The sequence below is a fragment of the Galeopterus variegatus genome, unplaced genomic scaffold (genome assembly GCF_000696425.1).
Source record: "Galeopterus variegatus unplaced genomic scaffold, G_variegatus-3.0.2 Scaffold2861, whole genome shotgun sequence".
NCBI classification, from domain to species: domain Eukaryota; kingdom Metazoa; phylum Chordata; class Mammalia; order Dermoptera; family Cynocephalidae; genus Galeopterus; species Galeopterus variegatus.
Window position 1 is genome coordinate 1 of NW_007728972.1, and position 19048 is coordinate 19048.

The 19048-nt window shown below is 40.8% G+C and overlaps 1 protein-coding gene across 1 annotated transcript; it reads left to right on the forward strand.

Annotated features, from left to right (window-relative positions):
- Positions 1-3690: 3690 nt before the first annotated feature.
- GALNTL5 (polypeptide N-acetylgalactosaminyltransferase-like 5) lies at positions 3691-18836 on the forward strand (the record flags this gene model as incomplete). The annotated part of the gene is made up of 6 exons (XM_008583233.1): positions 3691-3857; positions 6803-6925; positions 9745-9994; positions 12238-12355; positions 15167-15316; positions 18660-18836. Coding segments are annotated over 6 exons (985 nt in total), but the record flags the coding sequence as incomplete, so codon positions are not given.
- Positions 18837-19048: the final 212 nt, after the last annotated feature.

The window sequence follows — 19048 nt, forward strand, 5'->3', positions numbered from 1 at the left end:
CCGCACCTCACTCAGCCAGTGAGCGGGAACCGGTCCGTATGTGGGATCCGAACCCTTGGCGAGAGCGCCGCTGCGCTCTCAAGCGGCGCACTGTAGCAGTGCGCCACCGGGCCGGCCCTTCTTTCTCATTTTTATTGTTGTACATTTTCCCTCTATTTTCCATTGTTCTATTTCATTTGTCTTTCAAAAAACCAACTTTTGATTATACTTAACAATTTTACTTTTTTGTCTTCTAATTTATTAATTTCTAGTTATCTTTATTGGTTCTTTTTTCTTTCTTTTGGTTCATTTTGTCACTTTTTTATTGCTAGCTTATAAGATTAGTTTGATTATTTTATCTCTTTCTTGCATAATAATATACATCTATAAGTACTCATTTTATTCTGATTAGAATTTTAGCCATATCTCTTAGGTTTTAACATGATGTGTTTTCGTCTTTGTTAATCTCTCCATAATTTGCAATTCTTAATTTCTTCTTTGATCCAAGAATTATGTAGAAAAACGGGCTTTTTAAAATTTGGATTTAAACGATGAATAGCTATTTACAAATTAGTATCAGCCATCTATCAGCATGTTTTTCTAAAGTGCTTGAAAGATTGTCATTTTAAATAGAGTCCTGGCCCACTGGACCCTTTCAACTCAAGTGTGTTCTGAGCATCAGCAGTATTGACAGCAACCGTGAGCTCGTTAGCCACGCAGGCCCCACCCCAAATGTACTTAATCTGGACCTGCATATAGCAAGAACCCCAGACGATTTTTATGCACATTAAAATTTGATGCCCTTGTATTGGTTTGGTATGGCTTCCATAACAAAATGCCACAAACTGGGTGGCTTAACAGAAATTTATTGGTGGGTTGGTTCTTTCTGAGGGCTGCAAGTGAAGGACGTGTTCTGGACCTCCCACCTTGGCTTGTAGGTGCCGTCTTCTCTTTGTCTCTTCACATAGTCCTCTCTCTAGACCCATCTGTCTCTGTATCCAAATGTCCCCCTTTTATAAGGACACCAGTCATAATGGATTAGGGCACACCCTGATGCCCTCATCTTACTAATTATGTCTACAACAACCTTATTTCCAGATAAGGTCACGTTCTGAGGTACTGGCAATTAGGACTTTAACATATGAATTTTTGTAGGACACAATTCAACCCATAACAGTCTCACTTTATACTATGCTAGTGTTAGTCTATATGGTCAGGAAAGAATAGACTAGCTCACCCCGGACAACTAAACCTGGACCTTGTCCAATTTACTTTTACCCTTAAAAACAGCTTATTTCGAACATGGATGAGCCTAGATGGTGTTCTGTTAAGTGAAATAAGTCATGTACAGAAAGATAAATATCACGTGTTCTCACTCATATGTGGGAGCTGAAAAAGTTGAGTTTGTAGAAGTAGAGAGTAGAACTGTGGTTACTAGAGCTGGGAGTGGCAGGTGGGGCGAGGTTCATTAATGGATACAAACTTACAGCTAGATAAGAATACATTCTAGTGTTCTGTATTATTAGTATTAGGTGATTATAATTAACAATAACTTATTATATATTTTCAGATAGCTAGAAGAGAGGATTTTGAATGTTCCCAATACAAACATATGATAAATATTTGAGGTGATGGATATTCTAATTACCCTGATTTGATCATTAACACATTGTCTACGTGTACTGAATATCACTCTGTACCCCATAAATATGCACAATTATGACATGTCAATTAAAAAACAATAATAATTTTAAAAGACAGCTTATTTAGGGTCAGAAAAGTTTTGCTATATAGAAATAGTAAGGCAACATGTATCAATTAATTTTAGAGAATCCCACACACACCAAGTCCTCCTTGGGTTCATGTGACGTGGTTTCAGTCTTCTTCACCATCATACAACTGAAAGGACTCAGTTTATCTATAGTTTTCTTAAAGTGGTATACTCAGGACTGAGTATAGTATTAGAGACGGGATTTAAATAGCACCAGTTCACGCCGGACCCCCGCCTCTTTCATCTTGGTAGTATCCTTGCATTGATTCAGCCTAGTGTATCTCCTCTCCTCTGTCTCCTGCTTCCTCTCTCATGACTCGGTGATCTTACTGGAAGTTAAGCCCCCTGTGTGTTTCTGCAAAGCCATGTTTTCCCACTCAGTGTTTCAGACCCACGTGTAGGATGTCACACTCCACAGCTCCCCTCTGCTCAGTTCCTTCCTTGGTTCTGTCATCTCACATAGTCTCCATTCCTTCCAGCATGGTGCCAGCTTCTGCTCAGTAGGCATCTAGGTCTTCATCTAGCCTTGGAATAAAAATATTGAGCAGGACAAGGCCCTCTCCTCCCATGATGACCTCAACCCATGAATATCCTGAAGGTACTGTGCAGATATCTGTAGGATTTGCCTGTTCGGCATCTCCCTTTCTGGTGTTTTCCAGGAAGAACTCCCCTTTTCACAAGTTTGCAGTGGGAATCGTGATTTTATCTTTTGACCCCACTTTCTGGCCCCCGTTGATTAGAACAGAGGTGGACACCTGAGCCAAGCTGGGCCAATGAATCTTTTCCTGTACATTTTTGGACTTGGGAAAGAGAAAGTCATTGCTGTTTCTTCTTGGGTGCTGGACTATGTAAGATGTGCTGATGTCAACAATTTGTCCCACTATGTGGAGTTAAAGAGGTGGAAATAAGCCAGGTTGCAGAGAGAGAATAATTATCACTCAATGAGCCTTACAGAAAATACTTATTACCCGTCAGGCGCTGTCGCAAGCATTTTACACATCTTACCTCATTGAATCCTCACAGTCCTTTGGGGCAGGTTGATGTTGCTGTTATTGTTATCATCATTATTAATTCCTCCCAGATGTGAAGGGCAGAGATGCAGAGAGTGTCCAGACAGCCCTCAAGCCTCTATTGCCAATAGTTCTTCGAGGTTCCAGTTGCGTTCCTGTAACTAGGTCCTATGAGACATTTGGGTCACCTCACGATATACCTCCCTTTCTTTTGCTTAAGTGAGCTCCAGTAGGTTTCTGTGATGTAACAACCAAAATATTTCAAAATATAACCAAATAATATAGCAAGCCAAATAATTATTAACAGTTAATAACTAATGTTAGCAAAATTCAGCTTCTATTTTTCCCTCATGTGCCCCCAAAAATAAATAAAACATTTTTATTTATTTTATTATTTTATTTTTATTTTATTTATTTTTATTTATTTTATTATTTTATTCAAATACTTGGAAGAAAGCCCATTATACCTTATCCACTATATTTTTTTATTGCACCAGACTACACAAACACGAGAATAAAGCATAAGTTTTCTTTGAAGATAGTACAATAAAGTTAATGTGAACTTTTCCATGTGTATGGGTTTAATAATTCATTTTTATACCAGACACTAAAACGTGGATCTAATTTTTGTTTATATGATGTTTCAAATAGAATTCAGATTGTCAAAACAGAATCTCAGGAAAGAACAATTATTGCTGGCATTAGGAAGGTGGAAATGATTCAGAAAATATGAGAACAACCAAAGAAGTTGAAGAAATTTTTGTATCTTAATTTTTGTATTTTTAGGTCTACTGTCATCTTATTACCACAGTCATTGACTGAAGGAGTCAAGATGGAAAAGATAAAAATAAGGAGAGGTGTATGAATGAGACTCCAAAACATTCGAGGCTTTCAGACGAATCACTTTCTTCCTTCTGCTTATGCCTGCAGGTGTCTCCAAAAGCATTACTCAGTTTACCTACCAACCGCCAGTGTCGTCATTTGCTTCCACAATGAAGAATTTAATGCCTTGTTTCGGACAGTGTCCAGTGTTATAAATCTCACTCCATCCCATTTCCTTGAAGAAGTTATTTTGGTAGATGACATGAGCGAATTTGGTAAGACAGAACGTTAATTATCTAATCTACTTGGAAGGTGGTGCTCTCCCTGATGGCGCTGGAGTATTTCATCCAAAGAGTATTTGGGGATGGGTATTGAGGTAGGCCCCATGCTTGGGTCTGTGGGAACACTGGCAGATGTGTGAGACATGGTCCCTGTCCCTATGGTGCTTGGGCTAGTGGGGGGTTAGCACTTCCATGAGATAAACGTGGGGGCACCAAACTTATCTTTAGAGATCACTTCAGGAAGAAGTGACATCTAAACTGAGGTCGGAAGGGTGAGTTGGGGTTATCCCAGTGAGTTTAGAAGAATTCTGTATTTTATGTCGTTTATGCATGAGTGTAGAGTTGGGGGAGGGGTGGGGATAAAACCAGAGTTATTAAAAGGGAATTTCTCATGAAGGGCATTATTGAATTTTATCTCAAGAATATGGGGAGCTGTTAAGGGCTTAATGCAGGGAAATTACCTGATCCAGGTACTTTACATGAGAGAATTCTCATCGGACCAACTACAGTTAAGTGCTTATTTCCCCATGCTTACCGGTTTGAGAGAACTGCGATACTAACACAAAATCTGGTTGTCCACACTTAGAATTTGAAAGTAGTTGTCTGTTTTACAACTGAGTACAAAACTTAGACAAGCCAGGAGTACTGAAGCAATGATGTCAATGTTGGATAAGTTTCAGGCCTGAAAGTTGACCCAATGCGCTGTGAATCTGACCCACTACGAGCTGGGAAGGAAAAGAAGAGATAACAGGAGGAAGAAGAACAGGCGGGGGAAGAAAAGATGTCCCCAGAAGTTCACCCTGTGAGGAAGGGACTCTCGGTGACTCCTGAGAGTGACTCAAGCTATGCCAGCTAGGTTTTGGAATTTTAGATGCTGGCCGGACACCTATGGTACATAACCGCATTTCTGTGAGCATCACCACTACCTGAGAGTACAGGACTGTTTCTCTAGGCTTGTGTATGGGAGGGGTGTAAAGGGACGTCCCAGCCTCCCTGCTGCATGTCACCCACACTGCCTTGTCTGCTCCAAAGAGCTGAGCACCATGCACCTTGGCACCTTGCAGGGCAGGAAGTCAGGAGCAGAGCCACAAGCAAGAACAGGGTGAGACAACACGCCGGACCGTGGGGTCCTATCTCCTCCCCGGAAGCACAAGGATCCTACCATAGGGACGCAGTTCCAGAACAGGACCCCATCCCCGGCCATTCAGGACCACATCACGAGTTTAGAAACACATCTGGTGTCTTAGCTCAGCTGCTATAATAAAATACCACAAACTGGGTGGCTTAAACAACAAACATTTATTTCTTACAGTTCTGGTGGTTGGAAGTGTGAGATCAGGGTGCCAGCAAGGCCAGGTCCTTGGGGAGGGCACTCTTGCTTGTTTGCAGACTGCCATCTCTTTGCTGTGTCCTCACACAAGGGTGGGAAGAGAGCAAGCTAGCTCTCTGGCCTCTTCCTGTAAGGCTCCAATCTCGTTCATGAGGGCTCCATCCCCATGACCTAATTACCTCCCCAAGAAAGGCCCCACCTCCAAGTACCACCATATTGGGGATTAGATGTCAACATATGAATTTGGGGGGGATACAAATATGCAGTCCGTCACATCTGGTGGCCTGCTACAGTGATTCATGATGCATCATGGTCCTTTCATAAGAAACTAGAGGATCACTCCTGATGGCCAGGACATATATAGGTGAGCTGCCAGACCAGACACTTCCACTTCTTGATCCAGTATCATCCAGTTCGTGGCGATTTCACCTGCCCCACCAAGGAGCTTAGCCTTTGACCCATGCAGATCCTCAAACACAGGAGACAGGGTGTTCTGTGTTCTGATGCAGCTCAGGATCGACACATTCTTGCCTTTAATTCACAATGATTTCCTCATGGGTTGTAGGACAATTTTTTAAACTGAAGCCTGTCTTTCGTGGCTAATGCCCGTAGGCACTGCCAATGGGCTGCCTCAGCTTGTGGGAGCAGGGACCAGGGGCCCAGGGAACTGCCCCCATTGAGTTACACAAATGGCGTGTCCATGACCTGCTGCCATCCACTTTTTTCACAGTCCTGCTCCCCCTTGACTGTGAGCCAACACCGTGACCACCATCTGAAAGCCCAGGCCCTCCACTTCATGTCAGCGATCACTGCAGCCACAGCTGGCTTTATCTCCTCCAGGGCCTGGCTCAGAGCCCCCTTGTGTCCTGGATGCTGGGGAGGTGTTTGCAGATACATGAGCCGAGGTGCTGCCCCACCCTGCAAGTGCAGCTGTGCAGCCTGTATCCCTGCCTCGGAGCAGGGCCCTTCCTTTTAAAGACTAGGAAGGAGATCCCGCCTTCTGCCAACATAACCATGAACCTGCTCCAGTTGATACCCAACCTCCTGACCCAATTGCCTAGGAGTTAGGAATTTAGACCTCAGAGGCACCTGTATCTGTCCCACTTGGTCCCAGTCTCCTTTATCATCATCACCTTAATCTCCAAATATTGAGTGACTATGAGGTGTACCAGGCTCTGTGCTGGATGATACATTTCTTCCTCTCACTCGAGTACAGCCAGGAACGTGGTGCCCATCCCTTCTTACAGCTAAGGAATCAGACATGAGTGATTCAATCACTAGCGTAAGTGTTACTACAAAGTTAGAAACCCAGTTGATTGTAGTACAATTACCGCGGTTAGTAGCAAAATCAGATTGCACCAAAGCTCCGTAACTCACGCTTCTTCTATTAGAATTTCAATAATGACTTATTAAAATCAAAAATATTTACAGTTGATTTTGATGATGAATTATTTTTCTTTCTCTCCCTTAACACAGGATAAAATTTTCTTTTAAAGTTAGAACTTCTGTGGAATAGCATGGTTTTTAGGAACCAATCATAATGAGGATACATTTTTTTAATTTCTGTAGTTGCAGTTTATAAATTGTCAAGTGTTGGATATTTTTCCAGATGATTTGAAAGAAAAGCTAGAACATCACTTGGAAAAGTTCCGGGGAAAGATTAAATTAATAAGAAATGAAAAGAGAGAGGGGCTGATTCGAGCAAGGATGATCGGGGCATCTCGTGCTTCAGGTATGAGCATTCACGGGGGACAGGAGCCAGTGATCATGTCACAAGATCTTTCTTCCCAAGCAGAAATAAGCCTCCTGGAGACCCTCCCTGTGTCTGCTGCTTCATGAGAAGAGTGGACGTGTATTCCAGCCACAGGGGCCTTTCATCTCCTTTTGCCTCTGAAAGTATTCTGCTTCAAAATGTCAATTTGTTATTTCAAATGGAAGATCGTCTTTTGCAGGGGCCACAGTGTCAGGCCCCGTCACAGGCTGAGTTCCCCTGATACAAACTCTGACGTGGAGTTTTACGTGTAGGAGACCCGCTGGGAGCCACTCCTGTACAGAAGCAAAGAGAGCAAGGCTGGACGGGGTGGGGGAGTGGAGCTGCAGTGCCCACCCCGGGGACCTCTGAAGCCAGGACAGGGGCAGTTTGGGGCCCTGATGAAATGACAAGAGAAAGGGTTTAGTGGAGGAAATGCCTGTGAAGGAAAAGGGGAGAGGGAGAAGTGTGGGCTGCAGCTTCTGGCCTGACACACATGGAGGGACAGAGAGAGAGAGGAGGTTTGGATTGAAGAGCTCCTGACCATGGTGCAGCTCTCAGAAGGGCTCAGGGGGCTGGCGAGGACCCCTGTGCAGGTTGCCTGTGAAGGGGCCCTGCCCTGGGCCCGAATGCCCGTGTCTAGTACCTCCCTGCCACACACACACTCCCACATTCCCCTCCCCTGGGAGGCATCATCACCTCAGATATGGTAGCCACTGTCAGCCAAGGACAGTCCCCAGGGAGGAACTGAGCTGTGGGCCATCAGCAGTCCATGCTGCTGGGGGGCTGAGTCCTGAGGGGATCGGAGCAGCTCACTGGAGGGTCCCTGCTTGTACTACCAGCTTTCCTCCCAAAACTGAGTGATCAGAGGGACGTTTGCAGAATGGTAAACTAGAACCAAAGGAAATGGGTCATTTTAAGGGCATTTCACAGGGCCGTGTCAAGTAGGACTATCTGCAAGGATGGACAGGTCTCAGCAGAGGAGAATTGGAGATAGAACACAGGATCCTAAGGACTCAGGAGTGAGTCTGGACTGCCAGAATAGAATGCACTTGCCCACTTTATGGGAACTGCAGATAAGAGACCACCAGGAACAGAAAAAGGGGTCCTCATAATAGCCATGCACAGACACATTATAAGAGGAGAAGAGCTCTTAGAGAGCTCCAAGCTACCTTAGCACAGGTCCAGGCAAGAAAGAACCTTCCCGCCGCCTCCTCTCCTGTCCAGCACTCCCATCAGCACTGGACAGGAGTTCCAGTTCTCCAGAACCTTACCAACACTTGCCATTGTCTGTCTGTTTGATTATGGCCATCCTGTGAATGTGAAGTGATATGTCACTGTGATGCTGATTAACATTTCCCTGATGACTAATGCTGTTGAACACCTTTTCAAGTGCTTAATAGCCATTTGTATATCTTTAGAGAAATGTCTATTCAAATCCTTTGCTCATTTTTAATCAAGTTATTTGTCTTTTTATAATTGAGTTGTAAGAGTTCTTTGTATAAACCTGGACACAAATTCTTTATGAGACATATGATTTGCAAATATTTTCTCTCATTTTGTGGATTTTTTTTCACTTTCTTGATGGTGTCTGTTTAAGCACAACAGTACTTAGTTTTGATGAAGCCCAATTTTTTTTAGTGTCATATCTGAGAAATCATTGTCTAACCCAAGGTTATGAAATTTATGCTTATGTTTTCTTCTGAGTTTTATAGATTTAGGTCTCACATATAGTTCTATGATCCATTCGACTTTTAATTTTTGAGTAGGGTATGAGCCAGGCATCCCACTTCATTCTTTTGTATGTGGATATCTAGTTGTCTCAGCACCATTTATTGAAAAGGCCATTGTTTCTCCATTGAATTGTCTTGGTAACAATGTGAAAACTCAATTGACCATAGACATATGGTTTATTTCCAGACACTCAGTTCTATTCCTTTGGTCTATCTGTCTGTCCTTACCCCAGCATCACACTGTTTTGATTATTGTAGTTTTGTAGTAAGTCTTGAAATCAGGAAGTCCTTCAACTTTTTCTGTTTCAAGATTGTTTTGGCTTATCTGTGTTCCTTGCATTTCCGTATGAATTTTAGGATTAATATCTGCAAAATGGCCATCTGGGACTTTGATAGGAATTGTATTAAATCTGTAGATCAATTTGGGGATTATTGCCATTTTAACAATATTAAGTCTTCTGATCTAAACATGGGATGTTTTTCATATTTTCCTCATGATTGCATGTTGGCTGCAAGAAAACGTCTAAACTCTGCTAGCTGAATTCTGAGGTCCCTTCTAATTTGAGCCCATAGGATATACTTTGACAACGCACATTTTTTGCTTTCTGCATGCCAATTATTGACTTGTTCTCTAGGCAGAATAGACCTTCATTCAAGCTTGAATTCAAGAGCAAAAATAATTATACATCTTCGCATCCCAAGCACCAAAATGAATGCCTGAGAAGGTATCTTCTCAATAAAAATTTGCTAAATTTATTTGATTACTCAACTTGAATATAAAATGATTTTTTAAAAATTGAAGACTAGCTCAGTTCTATCTGCTTCTTTCGAATTTTCCCCAACCACTCCATAGCCCACAGCTCACTGGCTTCCTCTGAACCTCTGTGGCATGTGATATCCCACATTCTTGTACATAATAAAGTGTGTATTTTTTGTCTCCCCCACTAAAAAGCACCATAAGAGCCAAACATATAATAAATGATCAACAGTCATTTTATTGAACTCTGATTTGGGCTGTCATACGTTCTATCCATATGGACTAACATTAACCTGTTCTTGCCTCCCCAGGGGACGTCCTGGTGTTCCTGGATAGCCACTGTGAGGTGAACAGAGTCTGGCTGGAGCCCTTGCTGTATGCCATCAACAAAGACCCCAAAATAGTAGTGTGTCCTATGATAGATGTCATTAATGAGATCACCCTGGAATATATACCCTCTCCCATTGTAAGGGGAACTTTTGACTGGGACCTGCAATTTAAATGGGATAATGTTTTCTCTTATGAGATAAATAGACCCGAAGGACCTGCTAAACTGATCCGGTGAGATTTCTGGTTGTGGAGGAATAGCGTATGTGTCTTGGGACCTGGAAAATACAAAGCTTTCAGAGATTATCTCTTTGATTTCTTAGGCTTAATGAAGAGAAATGTTTTGTTATTTGTTTCTTTTTTTAGTACTATATTTATCATTATACAATGTAATCATTTTTGTGGCCCTTCACCAATTTCTCACAAACCCCCTGCTCTCCCCCTTTTCCACCTCTGACGGCCTCAGTTCTGTTCTCTCCTTGTGAAAGTTCAATCAATCATTGTGATTGTTGTATCTTTCTTTCTTTTTTTTATTTGTTTATTTTCTTAGCTCCCAATTGTGAGTGAGAGCATGAGGTATTTCTCTTTCTGTGTCTGGCTTATTTCACTTCACATAATTTTCTCCAAGTTCATCCGTGTTGCTGCAAATGGCAGAATTTCATTCTTTTTTATGGCAGAGTAGTATTCCATGGTGTCTATATACCACAGTTTCCTTATCCAGTTGTCCGTCAATGGACATTTATTTTTTTATTTTATTTTTTCCTTTTTGTCTTTTTTACTGACCGGTAATGGGATCGCAACCCTCGGTGTTGCGCCCGCACCACGCTCAGCCAGTAAGCGGGAACCGGTCTCCACATGGGATCCGAACCCTCGGCGGGAGCGCCCCCACACTCCCAAGCAGCACACTCTCTAGTGCGCCACCGGGCCGGCCCCGTCAATGGACATTTAAGTTGGTTCTCTTGGCTACTGTAAGTAGAGCTGCAGTAAACGTGGGAATGCAGGTATCTCTCCTCTTTTAAGAAATGTCTATTCAAGTCCTTTGCCCATTTTTTAATAGGGTTATTTGTTTTCTTGTTATTGAGTAGTTTGAGTTCCTTGTATATTTTGGATATTAGCCCCTCATTTGATGTATAATTTGCAAATATTTCCTCCCAGACTGTCGGTTGTCACTTCACTCTGTTGTTTTCTTTGCTGTGCAGCAGCTTTTTAGTTTGATGTAATTCTATTTGTCTATTTCACTTTTGTTACTTGTGCTTTTGAGGTCTTATCCAAAAAGTTCATCTCTTTGGCACATGTTCTTCCCTGGGCCTCCAGGACATGACAGTCTCTGGGTCGCCCTCCTATCTCAGCGGTTGCTCCTTCCCGCCTCCTCTGCCAGCTCCTCCTCTTCCCCCCACCGTCTGCATGCTCAAGTGCCCACGGCTCAGTGCCAGGTCCTCTCCTCGCCGCCACTCTCACACAGGGATTCTCATCTGTCCCATGTTGACAACTCCCGAATTTGTGTATCTTGTCCCAGCCTCTCTCAGAATTTCAGACTCACATATCCACCTGCATCCAACTGCCTATTTGGCATCTCCACTTGAATGCTGAATAGACATCTCAGATATGGCCAGAACTGAATCTTCCTTCTAAACACCTGCACCACCCACTGTATTTCCCATCTCACAGGACAGCAGCTCTATCTGCCAGGTGCTTAGGCCAAAAACGCTGGAGTCAGCCTTGAGTCTTCTCTTCCGCCCACATCCCACAGAAGCAAATCTCTTAGCTCCATCTTCAAAATATACCAGGAATTCAACCACATCTCACCACCTTTGTTGCTGTCCCCTTATCTGGGACCATTGTTTTTCTCTGGGACCACTGCAAAGCTCTCACTTGTCTCCCTGTGTCTATCCTCACCCCACCTGAGCTGGGTGGGGTTTTTCTCACCTGTTGCTTCACCAATTTATCCCTAACACATCGTAGGTGCTCAATAAACTCTTTTGTGAACAAATCAATGAATGAACAAATTTGTAATTATTTTTATACTACTTAATTTGGTATTATTGGGTCCTACTATTGGTAGACCAAAAAAAAAAAGATGCTTTGTGACATTATGATTTTTCCAGAAGTAAATATTACAATTTACTTAACGCCCTGAGAAAGGGAGAGCTCTAAACTCTGCTACCCAATTTAATCATCATCTTCATGGGAAACTCATAACCTAAGCATCATTTTCCTTCCCATCAAGACAACATTCAGAATATGTTTCTTACTTAATTTGGTGAGAGCTGAGTAAGAGTTATTGCTCACTTACAGGTAACTGTGGTTTTAATTTAGTAGTTTGTACATACTTAAACATATACTTAGGAAATTTTAGTATTAATATGGTTGTTTTCTAGTTTTCAACTCGTAAGTGATCACTAATATTTAATATAATTTTAAGGAAACCCATAATGACTCTCTGTGGAATCAGTTTAATATTTATGTCCACTTTCTAGGTCACCTGCAATGGCTGGAGGAATTTTTGCTATATATAGGCATTATTTTAATGAGATTGGACAGTACGACAAAGGCATGAATCTCTGGGGAGGAGAAAATTTGGAACTTTCACTAAGGGTAATTCAGACTATGTTTTTTTAAATGGTTACCTTTGTACATATAGAGTGAAATCTAATCTAATGCTTACTGAACAAGGTTCTGATCTATCACACCAAGTTTCTGGAATGAGTAACTAAGTGGATGGAGGACTTATTTACTCAAGTAAATACAACTGGTCTTAGGAGAAAATTGCTCCGTAATTTATCAGTTAGCTTTTGCTGTATAACAAACTATCCCAAAACATAGTGGCTTAAGACAATGAACAATTGTTATATCTCACAATTCATTATGTTGCTGAAGTACTTCTTCTGGTCTTAGCCAGATGGCTGGTTTCTACTGGTGTCACTTGTATGTCTGTGTTCACCTGGAGGCTCAGCTAGAGCTGGGTAGTCTTGGATGGCTTCACTTAGGTGTCTGGAAATTGGCTTGGTGATAGCTGGGGCAATGAGGTGACTTGGTCACTTGCCTCTCACGGTTAAGCAGGCTAGCCCAGGCTCATTCACACTGAAGAGGTCACAATGTTCCCAAGAGTAGCCGGAGAGGGCAAGTCTCACCAGCTGCAAACACTGTCTAAGCATCTGCCTTCATCATGTTTGTTTATGTCCCATTGACCAAAGCAAATTATGAGGCCAAGATCAGAGTCAAGAGATGGAGAAATAAACTCCACCTCCTGATGGGATGAGGTGCATAGTTACACTGCAAAGAAATGTGCATGTAGGGATGAAATGAGTATATGGCCGCTTTTGCGATCTGCCACACTGATACAACAGAGATACACTCTGATTTTACAGCACAGACTCTAAGCAGTTTACAAATACCAAGTTATCTAATGCTCATAATAATCCCAGGGGTGAGTACATTATTCTCATTTTGCAGATGAGGAGACTAAGGCACAAATATGTTGAGTAATTCCAGTAACTTGACCCAGATCACACAGCTCATATTGGATTTGAACCAAGGAGACTAGACCCAGATTCTGTGCTCTTAACCACCACATTATACTAATGCTCAATGGGAAAATACTACCAGTAAACATAATAACAGAAACTGGAAGCTGCACAGACTACTTCCAGCAGTGTATCTGCAGAAGAAAGCTGACCATCACCTACATGGACAAGGAACAGAGCAAGAGGCATGCTCAGATGGACCACGTCCCTTTTGAGAATAAATCTGAATCAAGAGTAAAAAAAAGCAACCATGTGGACCCTATGAAGAGTGGGATAAATTGCTATTGCTTTCCTCAGTTTGCTTTTTGATAAAAAATTTTTATGAAAATTTTACTTTTATTCCCCCTTTATGTCTTTTATGAGCTGACTTTTGTTTACCATCTGTGCTCATAGCCAGATTTTTTTTTAAATTAAGAAACATTTCAAACATATAGGAATGTACCAAAAGTAATAAACACTTTTTAGTACCCACTGTAGTTATTACCCACCCTGTTAAATGGATATTAATTATTTTCCATATTAAATTTTCACTTTTTAAAAAGGGAATAAAACATTATAGATAGTTTCTGTTAGCTTTTGCTGCATAGCTAAGCACCCCAAAATAGTAGCTTAAATAAACAACTATTTAGCTCTTAATACAGAGAGTATATGTCTAATCAAAAGCATTGGCAGGGCTGATAAAAGAATCTAATTCTTTGGACTTCTGGTGCAGGGCTTTTTCTACTGTGCTGTACATTTTTAAAGAAGGAGTTTGATGAAGTTTTTCCTAGACATTTTGTGGGGATATTTCTGGGTATTTCTAAAGAACTATAGAGTTAGTTGCACCAGTGTCTTAGGTCTCTTGTTATTTCAGAAGTTCTGCTTTCCTGTTTTCTTTAACATAATCTCATTTGACTGACTGAGCTTTTCCATTTTCTCTAATATCCCTTCTGACTGAGTGATATATCTCACCACAACACTTCTGAGTATTCTTTTCAGTGAAGGTCTTAATTTTCTATTACTGTTCTCTAAATGATTAAGTGGGTTTTCTAAGAAAATATCTGTAAAACTGGGATATATGGTCTTGATTGATTAGAACAGTGGTTTTCAAACTTAATCATGCATCAGAATCACCTAAACAGCTGGCCGAAATACAGATTTCTGAACCCCAGCCCCAGAGTTTCTGGTTCAGTAGGTCTGGGTGGGCCCAAGGATTTGCATTTCTAGTATGTTCCCAAGTGATATTGATGTTGCTGGTCTGGGGACTGTGGGAGAACCACTGAATGAGAGAAAATAAGAATCATGGCAAGTATACCATAAGATGTATAAATCATGTGCACAAGACTTCTATTACAAGAACATTCTTTGTGGTATTTTTTATAATAATAAAAATTGGAAACTGCCAAAATGTCCAAACAATATAAGACTTTAAAAATAATTTCACATAACATCAGATGAAAAAGTTTGTCTTAATGTGTGTATATGTGTCTACATATATACCTGAGTTAATATTGACTATCTCAGAATGTTAGAACGAGAAGTGAATTTTATTTTCTCCTGTGTGCTTTCCTGTTTTTGCCAATTTTTCAATGACTGTATTTTACTTTTGTGTACTAAAAAAAGTTAGTATTCAAAGTGCTGGCTCTTGGCCAGACTTCCTAAATGTGAGCCCTGTGCTCTGCCACTGAACTGTTCTGTGTCACTGGGCAAACTTCACCAATCTGCTAGTTTCCTCATCTGTGAAATGTGAATAGCAGCAGTATTTACACTATAAGGCAGTTGTGAGGATTAAATGAAAGAAGAAATTTAATAAACATTAGCTATTATTATGTTTGTAAAAAGATCCAGCAATTTCCTACTACTAGCAAAAATGCATTAATATGTTTTTTGTTCTTATGTCTAGATCTGGATGTGTGGAGGCCAACTCTTTATAAACCTCTGCTCTCGAGTCGGACATATCACTAAGAAACACACTGAAAGAAAGTCTGCAGTCATGAATGCCATAACACATAACTATCTAAGGTTGGTGCACGTTTGGCTGGATGAATATAAGGTGAGGAACACATCTCTGATTTGGACAGATGCATGAGAACACAGAGCAGTACTTGTTCTGAAGAAGCCTTCTGTGGAGTTTCCAGATCCAATTTTTGTTCTTTTCTCTGTTTTCCTTAATTTAATAGCACACCTCCAGAATCACGCATTCACCCGTCCCCAACCCTATTATCAATTAGTGAAAGCTGCTACACTTGCATCTAATTTTCAAAATTTTTAATTTCTAGGGAAACTCAAATTTCTTAGAAGTAAATCAACCAACATGAAAAGTCTTTTTTTTCCCTAGATCTATTCCCCCCACCAAAGAATTGTCCCCTAAAGCAACAGCCTCTTCCTTCCCCCATCCCCACTTGCAACTCTTTAGATTCTTTTCCTCCACTACCAACTTCCCACGTGATGTGGATGCTGCTGGTCTGGGGGTCACGTGAGAACCTCCACTTTTCTTTTCTACCTATAGCCAATTGAATTCTTTATTAAAGCTATGCCCCTCTTCTGTGCATTTCCCCAAGAGTTAAACCCCTTGCCAGGTCCTAAAAGGTTGCTCATCTATCCAGAAGCCATGTACAAACAAATGAGGACCAGGCACCACAACAAATGAATACAAATGTGTAAGAATCTCTCTGTGATAATGTGTGTTCCAGTCTTCATCTTATGTTTCTTTAATTGAAGTTTTACATTGTGAAAATAATAACACCAAATTTCTCTTACCATCAGGGAAATGTGAATTAAAACCTCAATGAGGTATTTCTACATCACCACCAATATTGGCAAAATTTTAAAAGTCTGATAGGACCAAGTACTGGCAAGCAATAGAAATTCTCAGATGCTGCTTGTGGGAGTGTTAATTATTACAAGGTCACTTTTGAAAAAGTTTGGCAGCATCTACTAAAGTAAAAGATAAGAACATCCAATGATCCAGCAATTCCATTCAGTATATATGCTACAGATATGCATGCTTTTGTGCACCAGGACACAGGAACAAGAATGTTTACAAACAGTATTGTTTGTGTTAGCCAAAACTGAATACAACCCAAATGCTCATCAAGAGTAGAATGGATAAGTGCGATATATTTTGTCGTTGTAATTCTATACAGCAATGAAAATTAAACAACAGCATTGGTAAATCTTACAGACATAGGTAAATGCATACGGCAACAGCATAGATAAATCCTAAAGACGTAATAGTGAATGCAAGCGGCCAAACACAACAGAATATATACTGTATTATTCCTTTTCTAGAAAGTTAAAAGTGGGTAAAAATAAACCATATAACTTGTGTATGCATAATTAGATATCAAAGCTAGAAAGAAAAGCAAAGGAATGAACACAAAATCAAAACTAGCGTTTCAAACAAGGGAAAGGGCTATGATCAGGAAAAGTTAGGCAGGGGCTTCTGGACCTAGTCCAGGGCTACGGGGGTTGATTTTTCAGTAATTCATTAAGTTGCACATTTATATTTTATGCACTTTGTTATATTTCCTGATTTTTTAAAAAAAATTATTTTAAAGAGGTAAAATATACTCATTAAAAAAATCATAACATTACTGGGAAATATAAAGTGAAAATCAAGCTTTCTAAGCTCATAGTTTCACCCTCAAAAGTGATCACTGAATTGCTCTTCTAATCACTTGTTAATACACACATGCACAAGAATATCTTTTCTTTTAGGTAACCAGATTTGTACTACATTTTGTTCTGATTTTTTTTCATTTGTTAGTATATTTTGAAAACATACTTTCAAATCATCTTTCAAAATCAGAACATATAAATATCTCATGCTTTTAAATAATTCCTTTGAATGAATCTTCCAAAATTGATTCCATTGATAAATGGTCCCTATCGATAATCATTCTAATCGTCTCAGCTTTTTGTTATTTCCTAACAATGCTGAAATGAACATCCTTTACACATATCTTTTTGCACATTTATGCAAATATGTCTTTGAACTAAATCTCAAGGCATGGACTTATTGGGTCATACTTTAATGCCTTTTAAATTCTGACAGATCCTATCTAAACTGTCCTTCACTGTCTATGTGTCATTCACATTGTCATCAAATGTGTATGAAAGTGCCTGTCTCCCCACTTTGGTTATAATTAAACTTTTTATTTCTTCTAATAAGTTAAAATTATATCTCATTGTTTAAAAATGAATTTAATTATGAGAGATCTTGAGCTTACTTTTATGTTTGTTTTTTTTCTGTGAACTCTGGTCATGCATCTAAACAATTGAATTGAAGACAGTATTTACTGAGTGGCTCACTGAATTTCATAAAGGATATGGTACCAAAAAGTTAGCTTAAAAGCACATAATGTGAGGTATAAAGTCAACGGATTGTCTGACACAGCACATCAGGAAATTTCATGAGTGACGGGGCAAGAGAGGGCTTTGGACTGGGAGATGCTGCCTAAGGTCATCCATGTCTTCACTTCTTCCAAAATGATAACTTCCTCCCCTGCCTTCAGGCCCATCCCTGTGCCAATCCACCCTGTGGAACTAGAGGTGGCAGAACTCGATGGCAAACATTTACAGTGGTCCAGGGTCCCCAGGGATGCATGGCATGCCCACAATTCGCTTATTTGGATGAGCAAGTGTCCTCTCTCACTTAACACTATTACTATCCTATATGCCAGCCACTGTGGACACTCAGATGAACACACAAGGGTCCTGCTTTCAAAGAGGATTCAGTCTACTCTGAATACCTTTTTAACATGGGGCCTATGGAGTCCATTAGACATTCATCTTTGGTGCTTCCTTAAGTCACAGCACATAAGAAACAAACCAGATGTGGTGACAGTAATGACCAGAACGGACATGACACTTACTCTCCCAGGGGCTTTGCACATATTAAGGTGTTCAGTCCTCACCACAACCTCATGAGGGGAGGAGCCTGTACTCACCCGAGGTGGCAAGGGTAAGTAATGGCAGAGGCAGAATTGGAACCCAGAGCTGATTCACCACCACCCCCCAGTGCTGGAAAGATGAAAGTACTGATTGGGACTAGGGGGTGAGGGGTTTTGTCCTTGAGTACTGTTGAGAGAGTAGGAGAAGGAAAGGGCTACAACAGGTGGCTGTGGTTCTTTGGCTCCCAAGAAGCAGAATCCCACCTTCCTGGATCCTGCTATGTGACCTGTCACTGTCCCACAGCACACACTGCGACTATGTATATGCTGGGTGAGTCAGTCTGAGGTCCCAGGGTGTGTCTCGGCTCTCATTCCCTGTACAGAAGAAATCCAAGGTTTTTTTAGTTCAGATGATGAGAATATAAGCTTCCATGTTAGATATCATGATTTTATTACCAAAGATTTGTTTGGTTAATGAAATTACTCCTTATTTTCATTTAGGAGGAGGTTTTTCTTCGAAGACCTGGTCTGAAATTCATGACCTACGGAAACATTAGTGAGCGTGTTGCATTAAGGAAACGGTTGGGCTGCAAGTCATTTCAGTGGTATTTGGAAACTGTCTTCCCAGAGTTAGAGTTATCTATGGAAAGCCGATTAAAGGAAAAGAAATCATTTTAATTAAAAAAGGATTAAAAAGTCCCCTAGTCCTTCAACATAGTGGCATAGGAGCACAAGTTTGGAACATCATGGAATTATGTGAAGTGCAGTAAGAAATAAAACCACAGTGTTCTATAACACGAGTGTCGTGTCTTCCTCCCTTTATGACAATTCCTAATTCTTTGTGACTCCTCTGCTGCTGAGTTGCAGGAGTGACAAGACCCCGAACATTA